The sequence below is a fragment of the Schistocerca cancellata genome, chromosome 9 (assembly GCF_023864275.1).
Source record: "Schistocerca cancellata isolate TAMUIC-IGC-003103 chromosome 9, iqSchCanc2.1, whole genome shotgun sequence".
Taxonomy (NCBI): Eukaryota; Metazoa; Arthropoda; class Insecta; order Orthoptera; family Acrididae; genus Schistocerca; species Schistocerca cancellata.
Window position 1 is genome coordinate 322,543,958 of NC_064634.1, and position 13,173 is coordinate 322,557,130.

Consider the following 13,173-nt stretch of genomic DNA (forward strand, 5'->3'; position numbering starts at 1 on the left):
ATTTGCGGAAGGGTTGCACTTCTGTCACATTGAATGCTTTTCTTCAGTCGTCGTTGGGCCCGTTCTTGTAGGATCTTTCTCCTATTCCAGCGATGTTGGAGACTTTACGTTTTACCGGATTCCTGATACTCACGTTACACTCGTGAAATGGTCGTACGGGAAAAATCCCCACTTCATCGCTACCTCGGATATGCTGTGTTCCATCGTTCGTGCACCGGCTGTAACACAACGTTCAAAATCACTTAAATCTGATAACCAGCCATTGTAGCAACAGTAACCGGTCTAACAACTGCACCAGACACTTCATGTCTCGCTTAGGCGTTGCCGACCGCAGCGCCTATTCTGCCTGTTTACATTCTGTATTTGAATACGCATGTCTATGCCAATTTCTTTGGCGCTTTAGTGTATATTAGGTGATTAGATTCGAACTACGCTGATTGCTTTCCGAGGCAACGAAAAAGGAGCACATAGTTGCCAGTGAACAGTGAATACAAAAGTGGTATTACAACAAGAAGTTCAAATTTGATAGAAATTAATTATTTCAATACAAACAAATCTGCAATGGCCATGCCTGATCTTAATAACAAATATGAAAGTGGCAACACATGCCTTTCGGGGGCAAGTGCTCTAGGAGACGAGGTACTGGCAGAAGTAAAGTTGTGAGGACGGGGCGTGACTTGTGCTTGGGTAACTCATTTGGTAGAGCACTTGCCCGCGAAAGGCAAAGGTCCCGAGTCCGAGTCTCGGTCCGACACACAGTTTTAATCTGCCAGGAAGTTTCATATCAGCTTACACTCCGCTGCAGAGTGAAAATATCATTCTGGCAACACATGGTTTATAAATGTTTGCAGAAAGAATGCCACAATCCACTTATGCCTCTTACCAACTCAGAATCAAACTGGAGGTCAACACAGCCAATAACACCAGGAAACTTTCGATGGCGCTATCATCGCGACTGACGTACAGGAGATCGTCCACACAATGGGAATGGAACGTTTTAAAATTGGGATGAGTCTAAAGACCTTTATTTAACCCGGAATCATTACAGTGAATGACAACGGAAAATGTGCAAGTATTACACAAATACAAATACTAGTGTCGCATGTACTCGTTACCTATTGGAACATAAGACAAGCATTTCATGTTCAAGTGAGCGTCCTCGGGCAGTGGAAGCATCGAATTAAAATGGGGGGGGGGGGCATCACATCAGCTTTATCAACCAGTCACATGTCATATAGAGTACAATCACACAAAAAAATGGCTCTGAGCACTATGCGACTCAACTGCTGAGGTCATCAGTCGCCTAGAACTTAGAACTAATTAAACCTAACTAACCTAAGGACATCACACACATCCATGCCCGAGGCAGGATTCGAACCTGCGACCGTAGCGGTCACGCGGTTCCAGACTGAAGCGCCTTTAACCGCACGGCCATACAATCACACAAATCACATTCGTTGCTCCATCACGAATTTTCAGCTTGGCATACAGATGGCTCTCTTCCAAAAGTCTATATACATACATAAAATGCTATGACGGTACTCACGACTCCAGAGAGTACTGCACTACGATCGATAAGCCGTGTATGGGTCGGCAGTACGAAGTATGCCGGCCACTGTGGCCGAGCGGTTCTAGGCGCTTCAGTCCGGAGCCGCGCTGCTGCTACGGTCGCAGGTTTGAATCCTGCCTCGGACATGGGTGTGTGTGATGTCCTTAGGTTAGTTAGGTCTAAGCAGTTCTAAGTCTAGGGGACTGATGACCTCAAATGTTAAGTCCCATAGTGCTCAGAGCCATTTGAATTTCAGTACGAAGTAGACCGCCAGGGGCCACGGCTGCCAACCCATACGCATCCTGTGTGTGGATGGCGACTGGTCGATGCCTCGTTAAATACCAGCAGACTATTCTCTTCAGTGTACCGCATCGTGTGTGCAGTGGCCAGTTACCGCCGGGTCTACAAGCTGCAGTGTTCGTCCGTCGTCTCCTAGACTTTGGCTCCGTAGGCATGGTAGGCCAGCTCTCGACTCAGCGTAGCCATCACTCAGAGACACAGTGAGAAGGCCTTAACACTTTCGGGGTGCACTCAGCTTCTTGATGCCAATTGAGGAGCTACTCGACCGAATAGTAGCGGCTCCGGTCAAAGAAAACCATCATAACGACCGACAGAGCGGTATGCTGACCACATGCCCTCCTATCCGCATCCTCCGGCGGTCGGATGGTCCCGATGGGCCATTTGTGGCCCGAAGGCGGAGTGTTTTTCTTTTTTTTGTACAAAACAGTTACATAGTGCTACTGAAATAGAGCCTCATGGCACAGAATCATTACATCTCGTCATGCGGGATCACCTTGAAATCGCCTTGTCCTGTACTCAAAAGTGCGTATCCGTTCAAGAGAGTGCAGTTGTGAATTACAGAGGACGAATAGTGAAATACGGATACTCAAGCATTTTACGTAATTCCCAACAAATTTTCGTTACTGTTCATGCATGCTACATGAACAACCTTTTTCCCATAGTGATTACGCCACTACTCAGATACAGACGTCGTGACCTGACATAATTTACTAACTAGACATGTTAATACAATAACAGATGCACTTAAGTGCTCTCCCATGAAGCCTTATTTGAGATTCAAGACAAGTCAGCAGATATGCCTAATATAAATACTGTAACTGTTGACAGAATAGTTAATAAACACCTTAAGAATTTAAAACAGTCGCTGGCTCCCTGTTGACGAAATGTTGAAACTGAAGAACAGATTTAAGCTGATCATAATGTAAGAGCAACCTCTAATGAAAAACATTACCGACGGCCGGTCTCGTCTGAATTCCGTTGTGGGCGTGCTCACGCTGTCTCCTCTCATATGGTGTGCTGTGGTGCAGCCATTTACTATTACATTCTCCTGTGGGTGTTTTAGGCTCACGTTCTTACTTGTCACCTTGACTGCAGTATTTTTACTTCACACAGTAATTTTCTTCATACAGCTTGACAATCTCTATAGCAGGGACACGAGCCGTTTGTAGCGGCCTGTCCTCATAAAGGGTGCCTATGCTCCGAACGAGTGGTTCCTCAGACTGCTCTGCTTTCTAATATAATGCCCTGGTCATCTTCATAAAACGATCTGCGCCTTCTGATTCTTCTGCCGCTTTGTGCAAATACGAGTATTTGTCGCAAAAGTTTATTAGGCGTTATATATTGTTCAGAAAGTTTGTCTTCTCTGCAGGTAGTACCCCACACCGAATTTCCGTCGTCAGCAATTGTTCATAAGAAAAACCTGTACTTAACGGGTTCATTCTGAATGGAGAGTTCAGAATATTCACTTATGGTGGACTATAATGCACCCAATCTTTGATTTATCTTCTGGCGGACTTCTGCTGATTTCGTCTGGCACGTTAATTTGCTGTCCATGACCACTCCCAAACACTTGGCGGACGTAGCCTAAGCGATATGACCAAACAGCTGTACCTGCGGGCCGTGCGTTGTTCTTCTCCTAGACAATATTACAGCTTGTCTTTTGGACGCATTTAAGCCTATTCTCCATTTGTAAGACCTTGTTCCTGAGACTTGACAGTCATTCTTGAGTCGTTTGTGCATTGTTTGTGGCCATCTTCTTCCAGTGAGTATGGTGACATCTTCAGCATATACGACTTTTCCCAGTATTATTGGTGATTTGTGGCAGGTGCGAAGTGCAGATGGAATAGAGGGTCGGGCCGAGAGCGGACCCCTGCGGCACTCCTGTTTGTGTGTGTCGACCTGTACACACGGCTTCTTCGATACGGAACTGATTGAGAAGTTCTGTCCGCCAGGTATCATGCCAGCAGCTTCACTTCCATAGCAGACGAGCGCGGAGGCTTAAGCTGCTTTGCGTAGCGTCACGTGACCTCCCCCTCCCAGACTCCAGCCATGCCTACGCCCACGCCATCTCTACATACACCACGGGAACTACGAACGCCAAGGACATTAGTCTGTAAGCGTGTGTACTCCTGAACATCGGTTGTCGCAGTTTTCACGCGTTTCCAGCGAAGTTTTAGCGTCATGTCGGTGGACGAATTTGTTGGCCGCAAATACAAGCTCGACAAGAGCGAGAATTTTGATGAATTTTTGAAAGCGCTTGGTAAGTGATTCTTTGGTCTTTGTAACTCCTGCTTTTTGACTAGACCCACGTACTTACCGTAGAGTGTTAGGTTTCAGATCTGCGTGTGTAACATGTTCGTAGAAATTCTGATACATTCTTTCCGGTAATTCCTGAGTGGTTAATTTTACCAAAGAAAAAAAAAACAATGGATTAATACGTGACTCTTAGTTGTCCTATTTTCATTCATGTAAGAGAGTCCGGCTTGTATGCGTTTGTGCGATCTGTTATTAAATGTAATTCTCTCTCTGCGGGCGTCACTCTTAGTGAGCTGAATACATTTTCGAGCTCTCTTCTAGAAAAAAGAAAAAAGGTTGTTGTTCGTGAGTTATGGGGCAGTCTTTCTTCTAATAACTGCTTGTTAATCTTGTCATTCCACATTCTGAATAGTGCAATAAGCCTATAGTGCAATAAGCCTATTATTATTTGTGTACGTTAGAGGCACCCTGTTATAGTCTTCGAATCGGAAAATATTGTGGCATAGCCTGCGTAAAGGTGTCTGTTGTACGCATGCTGGTGTTTTCCGATGAATGTATACAAGCATCCAGTTTCAGGTAAAAGTGTGTGTTTGTGTGTGTGTGTGCTTGTTTTTCCGTAACACACTTACTTATACACGTGATTCTCGCAAGCTATCATGTGTTTAATAGTGTGCTCATAAAATAATCCATAATTACCTGTCAGTCGGAAAGCTGGGAAACTTGTCTTTGGAATTGAGTTGCTGGTAATCTGCCTCTCCTAACTTTTCATTTTAATCGCGAGGTTTCGGTGGAGTGATGAGGGTGGTACAGATCAGTAATCTACATCTACATCTACATCTACGTGATTACTCTGCCACTCACAATAAAGCGCTTGGCAAAGGGTTCAATGAACCACCTTCAAGCTGTCTCTCTACCATTCCACTCTCGAACGGCACGCAGGAAAAACGAGCACTTAAATTTTTCTGTGCGAGCCCTGATTTCTCTTATTTTATCGTGATGATCATTTCTCCCTATGTAGGTGGGTGCCAACAGAAACTTGCCAATTGGAATCTTGTTCACACAGACATGAATTCGTTTTTCCCGAAATGTGCTGCCGGTTGGAATCAATTTTAAGTGTCCCAACGTGTGACATTAGAAACCGTTAAGTAAATGCCAGCTTACAGGAACGTAAATTGTCCAGGATTTTACTATTAAGACTAGCATTGTTTACAAATTTTTGTGTCAGGTAGTTTCGCACTGGATAAACTTGTCAACCAGTGACTGGATTCCAGAATAATGGCAAACAGTTCCATACTTTATTACCGCCGATAAATGGTTCTAGTTACAAGGTTTGTTGCCGCAACCATGATCAGAGCGTCTACACATTGAAAAGCAAACACCTATTCTCGCCTTCCTAAAGGTCCAACCGGTTATCGTTAACCTCACCAATAATCGCCATTAAATACTGGATTAGTTAATACATTATGCTGTTACTGTTAATAAGTTCAGTAAGGATTATCTAACACTACAGAGATTCCATGCTTCAGAAGTGAACAGGCAGTTTTTCAGTTGATATCGAACAGGTTTTACTAGTGCAGTTTTATTTTAATTCCGTTTGGAAATGCTGTAAACACTAACAAAACAACCTTTAAAATATCATGTCCTCGCATAGAAAATTAAGCTAGGTTCTCATGTCATGCAAACGTTATATGATTTATAGTAATTTCGTGTGGATCCATCTCCAGTAATGAAGGCAGTATCCCCATATTGTCAATTCTCCTGGTTAACAAACCAGTAATGGATTCAGTGCACTGTATGAATGGATTCGTGCGTCAGTATTCACCAGGTGCCAACGGCCTCTGTGTTAAGCAGATACGCGGCTGAAGCTCTAGGGCACTCCCTTCTCCCTGAAGTAAGAAGTTAATGAGTCAGTAGCCGGTCAACAGCAGGAAATGGAGAAGGCCAGGGGTAAGCAATCCATTAAACGTCACAATGACTATTCTTAGCATTAGCGTCATGGTGAAGCACAAAGTTAGAAATTTTTTAATAAAATCTTTTAATATTTACGAACGCTAGTAAGTAGCATTAAGTGATGACTAATTTCAGTTGATTATGCAGCTATTTTCAGATTTTGAATAATATTCGAAAATTGCACTAAGGAAGAGTAGCAGAAAAGATTACATAAACCTTCATAATACAAGCAAAAGCTCAACTACACACCATTTATAAAAACATACCTAGTGTTGGTTCGTAAAATTAGGCTAAGACACAACGTCTGTGCCAATTGGCGTTATCAATGTACTTCAAACGTACTTTAAACGTAAATTTAGGTACCGTAGTGCAGCCAGTTTAATCTTTGGACCTGTCAGCCAACTTTAAATACAATCTTCAGTGCTTTCAGCCAAACTGGAAATTCTGAGGGCGTTATTTTTCATCTTAAAAGCGAAACGAAAAATAAAAAATACGAAGTGCGACTTGTAGCTGTTTTCAAGAACTTAGCTTATGTAAGACACGAATTTCAGTAAAATACACCACTGAGATAAAATATTAGGTATGAAACTTCCTGGCAGATTAAAACTGTGTGCCGGACCGAGACTCGAACTCGGGACCTTTGCCTTTCGCGGGCAAGTGCACTACCATCTGAGCTACCCAAGCACGACTCATCCCCTGTCCTCACAGCTTTATTTCTCGCAGTACCTCGTCTCCTACCTTCCAAACTTCACAGGAGCTCTCCTGCAAGACCCAAGAAATCAACAGAGACGTCACTACAAAATATTAAACAAAATGCAATAAATCAACCACAAATACGCAGAGTACAAACCAGTCTTACAAGTGCGCATTCATATACTATAGTTTGCATACCGTATAGTTACACCAGTAACTTTTCAACAAAACCATGTTATATACGGAAATGCTAGTGGATCAAAAAGTACGTGGCGTGTATGCAGACTAATCGGTTGTGTGTTTTCACGCAGACCCACGAGAAAGGCAACATACCGATAGTGGAGCAGTAGAACAAATCGTTACAAAAATTGTAGCATGTACTATATGAAATAAAATACCACAAGAAAACAGTGGATAAAAGGCTTGTTCGATAATGCGCAAGAACACATAGCCGATTAGTCTGCTTACAACTCTGAATGGGCCACATACCACTAGACCATCTAGCATTTCCGCACATAACGTGGTTTTGTTGTAAAGTTACTGTTGTAACGATACTCTATGCAAAATATTGTATATCAGTGCCGACCGTAAGAAAGTTCGTATTCTGCGTACTTGTGCTTGGTTTACTGCATTTTGTGTTCTATTTTGTGTTGACGTCTCTGTTTGTTTCTTACGCCTTAAGTACCTGACATTTTTTCTCAGCGCTATAAGTGGAGCTATTTTATTGAGATACGACTCTTATATGAGCTGACACCAATCATTTTTTTATGATGGGTATGTAATTTGCCTTTCGCTTGCATTATGAAAATTTATGTAATCTTATGTGGTACTCTTCCTTAGTGCAATTTTCTGTTTTTACTCCAAATCTGAAGACGGCTATATAATCAGCTGAAAATAGTCATCACTTAATGTTACATACTTACGTTCTAGACAGTTGAAAGATATTATTTAATTTTGCAACTTTATATAAAGCTCTTCGGTCGCTTATCTCCATCTTGCCTATCTCAAGAACTAACATCATGGTTATGAATGAGCTTAAAGTAAAATATTTTCTATATAGTCCTGTGCTAGGGGTCTCTGTGCAGGAATGACCGATGGAAACGGAAACATTTCGAATCACATCAAGAATATATTACTTAGATTGAACAACAATGGTGTTAATGGTAATACAATAGGTAATAAAATATATATAAAGTACAGATAATTTAAATTAAAATCATTCTTAATTATGGAGGTCTTAGATTAAGTCCGTAAGACAATATTATCCATATAAACAGAATAAATTTGAAAAACATTTGAATGAAGTGCAGATAAAAAAGAAAACGTTATTTTTATAAACGGAATAGATATTCTAAGATTGTAACTGATAGGAAAGGCCATTAAATATTTGCAGCCAATTGGTTGTAGTGGATATCTGAAGTTTCCATCCAGGAGGCTTCATCCTCATAGACCTCATGTATACTGGACTTAGTTACAGCATACATCCGCAGAGGATATTCTGTGACGATGTGGCATCTTCCGTGTTCGATGCCTATACACTACTGGCCATTAAAATTGATACACCAAGAAGAAATGCAGATGATAAACGGGTATTCATTGGACAAATGTATTGTACTAGAACTGGCATGTGATTACATTTTCACGCAATTTGGATGCATAGATCCTGAGAAATCAGTACCCAGAACAACCACCTAAGGCCGTAATAACGGCCTTGATACGCCTGGGCATTGAGTCAGACAGAGCTTGGATGGCGTGTACAGGTACAGCTGCCCATGCAGCTTCAACACGATATCACACTTCATCAAGAGTAGTGATTGGCGTATTGTGACGAGCCAGTTGCCCGGCCACCATTGACCAGACATTTTCAATTGGTGAGCGATCTGGAGAATATGCTGGCCAGGACAGCAGTCGAACATCTTCTTTATCCAGAAAGGCGCGTACAGGACCTGCAACATGCGGTCGTGCATTATCCTGCTGGAATGCAGGGTTTCGACGGGATCGAATGAAGGGTAGAGCCACGGATCGTAACACATCTGAAATGTAACGTCCACTGTTCAAAGTGCCGTTAATGCGAACAAGAGGTGACCAGACGTGTAACCAATGGCACCCCATACCATCACGCCGTGTGATACGCCAATATGGCGATGACGAATACACGCTTCCAATGTGCGTTCACCGCGATGTGGCCAAACACGGATGCGACCATCATGATGCTGTAAACAGAACCTGGATTCATCCGAAAAAATGACGTTTTACGCATTCGTGCACCCAGGTTCGTCGTTGAGTACACCATCGCAGGCGCTCCTGTCTGTGATGCGGCGTCAAGGGTAACCGCAGCCATGGTCTCCGAGCTGATAGTCCATGCTGCAGTAAACGTCGTCGAACTGTTCGTGCAGATGGTTGTTGCCTTGCAAACGCCCCGTCTGTTGACTGAGGGATCGTGACGTGGCTGCACGATCCGTTAGAACCATGCGGATAAGATGCCTGTCATCTCGACTGCTAGTGATACGAGGCCGTTGGGATCCAGCACGGCTTTCCGTATTGCTGTCCTGAACCCACCGATTCCATATTCTGCTAACAGTCACTGGATCTCGATCAACGCGAGCGGCAATGTCGCGATACGATAAACCGTAATCGTGATAGGCTACAATCCGACCTTTATCAAAGTCGGAAACGTGATGGTACGCATTTCGCCTCCTTACACGAATCATCACAACAACGTTTCATCAGGCAACGCCGGTCAACTGCTGTTTGTGTATGAGAAATCGGTTGGAAACTTTCCTCATGTCAGCACGTTGTAGGTGTCGCCACCGGCGCCAACCTTGTGTGAATCCTGAAAAGCTAACCATTTGCATATCACAGCATCTTCTTCCTGTCGGTTAAATTTCGTGTCTGTAGCACGTCATCTTGGTGGTGTAGCAATTTTAATGGCCAGTAGTGTACTATTTACGATAGTCCACAGTCTTATAGGTAGGTGAAATCCAGGAGGGGCTTGTGTAGGATCGATAATGACACATTCAGAGTCAGGACTGCCTGAGAACCACTCATCCCGCCATGTTGTTTCTGGCTGGAATGCTTCAGAAGTGAGCCTTTTGCCATGTCTCCAAGAGAATAATCTAGACAATAGTACACTAGTAAACTAGCCTGCAGCGGTGTACCCCAGGCAAAGTAACTAAGTTACGGCTAAACAGTCAACAGATACCAGCTGATGGACCTCTGGTGATCCATAATCATCTCAGGATATCCCAGCTGTTAGAAAGTACATAGGAATCTAGACAGTAGGATTTCACAAAGAATGCACAGTCAATGCCAGAAAGTTGGAAAAATACACAGTGGCAACCAAGAAATTAAAAGGATGAAGAACATTTCGATAAGTGAGACGAGATGCTTGGCTCCAACTGTTGTGACTTTGCTGAACACAGACTTTGCTACTCGGGAACGCTCGAGGGAGAATTTCGTCATAGAGTAGGAGCGATAGGGGATAAATCGGTGTAAAAATGCGTCACTAATTTCGTACCAGTGTCAGAGAGGATGTTGTTCCTTGAAGCAAGTCTACTTATTGGCAATGAAGCATTTTGCGACCTTCAGGTTAATCTAGGGGTGTGAAATCACGTTTTGAGGCATACAGTAAAAAAGGGGGATGGGAGTAGTTTGAGGCAAAGTGCCAGGCTTTGTAGTCATCTCCACAACTATCAATAACTGTGAGTTTATGTAAGAAGTAATATGGTGAGCAAACATCCGTTCTTTAATGCCAGCATACGGCATTAAAATAAAAAGTGTAAGTAAATATCGTCCTATCGTCATTAGGCAGATAAAAGCATAAGCTGCCCGAAACAGAAATAAAATGCCAAGGAATGACTACGATATTTACTGAAAAGAGGAACTATGGCCAACAAAGAGAAATACTTAAACGAGGTTACATAACACGGAGCCAACCGCTTTCCGACGCACACAGCATGGAGCGCTGTGTACAGCGAGTGAAATGTAAATATAGTGCGGTCGAGAACACGAGATACGTCAGACCGCGCAACCGACCACACAAACGTAGAGCCGTAAAGGCAAGATTACACAACTGCTGTGACAGACACTAAGAAAACTGGTTGCACAACTAAATTACATGCGCGGAAAACAATAAACGAGGACAACAATAAAATTATGAAAATTAAATCAGTGCAGTCATAGTGATAAAATGAGTTCAAAATGGTTCAAATGGCTCTGAGCACTATGGGGCTTAACTTCTGAGGTCATCAGTCCACTAGAAAATGGTTTAAATGGCTCTGAGCACTATGGGACTTAACATCTGCGGTCATCAGTCCCCTAGAACTTAGAACTACTTAAACCTAACTAACCTAAGGACATCACACACATCCATGCCCGAGGCAGGATTCGAACCTGCGACCGTAACAGCCATGCGGTTCCGGACTGAGTACCTAGAACCGCTAGACCTCCGCGGCCGGCGATAAAATGGGTGCAAACATAAAAGCTGTGTAGGAGTATAATGGCCTCTATAAAGTATGAAATTGTTAAAACTTGCCTAACAACAAAAGTTAAAACGAGAGAGATTCAGTAATCTACTTTCCTCTGCACCAGAGTGCTTAAGAATTTCTATATCCTGTAAAAGATTTATCTTCTTACCTTTTGTGGGTGCTATAGAATACATGTAAATTCTTCAATGTTGGGAGGCCGGTGGCCACTAGATTTTAGGTAGTCAGCAAAATCCGAATGTTGTTTAATCTGTTCTTTGTTGTTAAGTAAATGCTCACTAAATCGTGTTCGGAATTTCCCACCTGTGTGGTCCACAAGTGAAGCTTTACAGTCGACGCTCTCAATTGTATAAACCCCGAAGGCACCGTATTTGTCTTTGGTCGTAGATCATTGTGGGTGTACCGGTACTGGTCTTTATTTGTCGTTGAAAAGGCGATGTCCACCCCATATTTTCTAAATAGCTTTGCGAGACCACAGGACAGGCTGCCTACAAAAGAAATTTTGACAAATCTAGTATTAGCAGGTGACAGGCCTAGAGGAAATTTAGATTCTTCAGGTTTCTTTTTTGTTGATATAGATCATCTATAATATTGGGCTCGTATTCGTTGCTGTTTGCAATTCATCTTAGGCATGCTAATTCTTTCTCGACGAAAGACTGACTTAGGGGAAATTCTGTGCTATGATGAATCATTCATTTGAAAAACTCGTCTTGTGAAAATATGGATGGCAGGAAGAGAAAAGAATGATTGAATCTCTTGTTGGTTTGCGAAAATGTCAAATTTGTCACTGCCTCCCACTAGTCGTAATTGCAGATGAAAATAATTTATTAAGAAGCTTGTTGCCATCCATTAACTTATGAGTGAAGGCCATCTGAGGGTGTAGCGGATTAAAATTTTCAAGTAGCCCCTACAGCTCTTCAACAGTACCATCAAAGATAATACAAATGACGTTGCAGTAACGCCTGCAGAAAAGATTCTGCTTGGATTCATCTGTGCCGTTCTTAAAATAAGCTCATTCTAAATGATTAACAAAAGCACAACCAATGAAAGCAATGAAACCCGCCACACGGCTACCCATGACTAGGCCCTTGCGTTGCTTATAAAACTGATTATTGAATGAAAAATAATTCTATGAAGTTAGTAATTTATGAAGTCAACTGGTGTCAGCGGCCCCGTCTGCAGTGAGCCGCCGACCGGGGTGGCCGAGCGGTTCTAGGCGCTTCAGCCTGGAACCGCGCGACTGCTACGGTCGCAGGTTCGAATCCTGCCTCGGGAAAGGATGTGTGTGATGTCCTTAGGTTAGTTAGGTTTAAGTAGTTCTAAGTTCTGGGGGACTGATGACCACAGATGTTAAGTCCCATAGTGCTCAGAGCCATTTGAACCATTCTTCAAAAAGGAGATTTTAGCTGTGTAGTCTTCTTCGTAAAGAACAACTGGAGTATTACGCTTGTCAGCAAGAATTATCATTGCACCATGCGATTTTAGCTTGTCATTGATGGTATTAAGTGTAAGACATTCTTTACTTTCGAGAATAGCCTCTTTGATTAATTCGCTTGCTCTATACGCTATTTTTACTTTGATGGCTGTACTGCATGCGTTGGCATCATGTGAGATTTTCAAATTAGCATCTGTGGCTGTAGTAATCTTTTAATTAAGAGTCGGTTGAATGCAACATTTTAAACCTTTATTCAATAGCTGCATTTATTGTGTACTGAACTCTATGTTAGTTATCTTTACCACCTGCAAAGGGAAAATGCTTTTCTGTACAGTCATATTGCTTCGTTGTGGGGCGGTACCCGACTTCTTATAGTTTAGGCAATTTCTAAGCATGTGTTTGAGTGATCGATTGGATAGTTTCCCGAAAAACATAATTAACGACTTTATGTAAATTATCTAAAAGTTCACAGGACCCGGCGCCCAGCTTGGTATGAAACCGATTTT

The 13,173-nt window shown here is 42.7% G+C and overlaps 1 protein-coding gene across 1 annotated transcript in view; it reads left to right on the forward strand.

The window, feature by feature from the left end:
* Positions 1–3,943: 3,943 nt before the first annotated feature.
* Positions 3,944–13,173, forward strand: part of LOC126101034 (fatty acid-binding protein, muscle-like) — a 38,696-nt gene continuing 29,466 nt past the window's right edge. Inside the window, exon 1 of the mRNA XM_049911697.1 lies at positions 3,944–4,109. Within this exon, the coding sequence (XP_049767654.1) occupies positions 4,031–4,109 (79 nt within the window). The 5' untranslated portion in view covers positions 3,944–4,030. The remainder of the gene's footprint in view (positions 4,110–13,173) is intronic.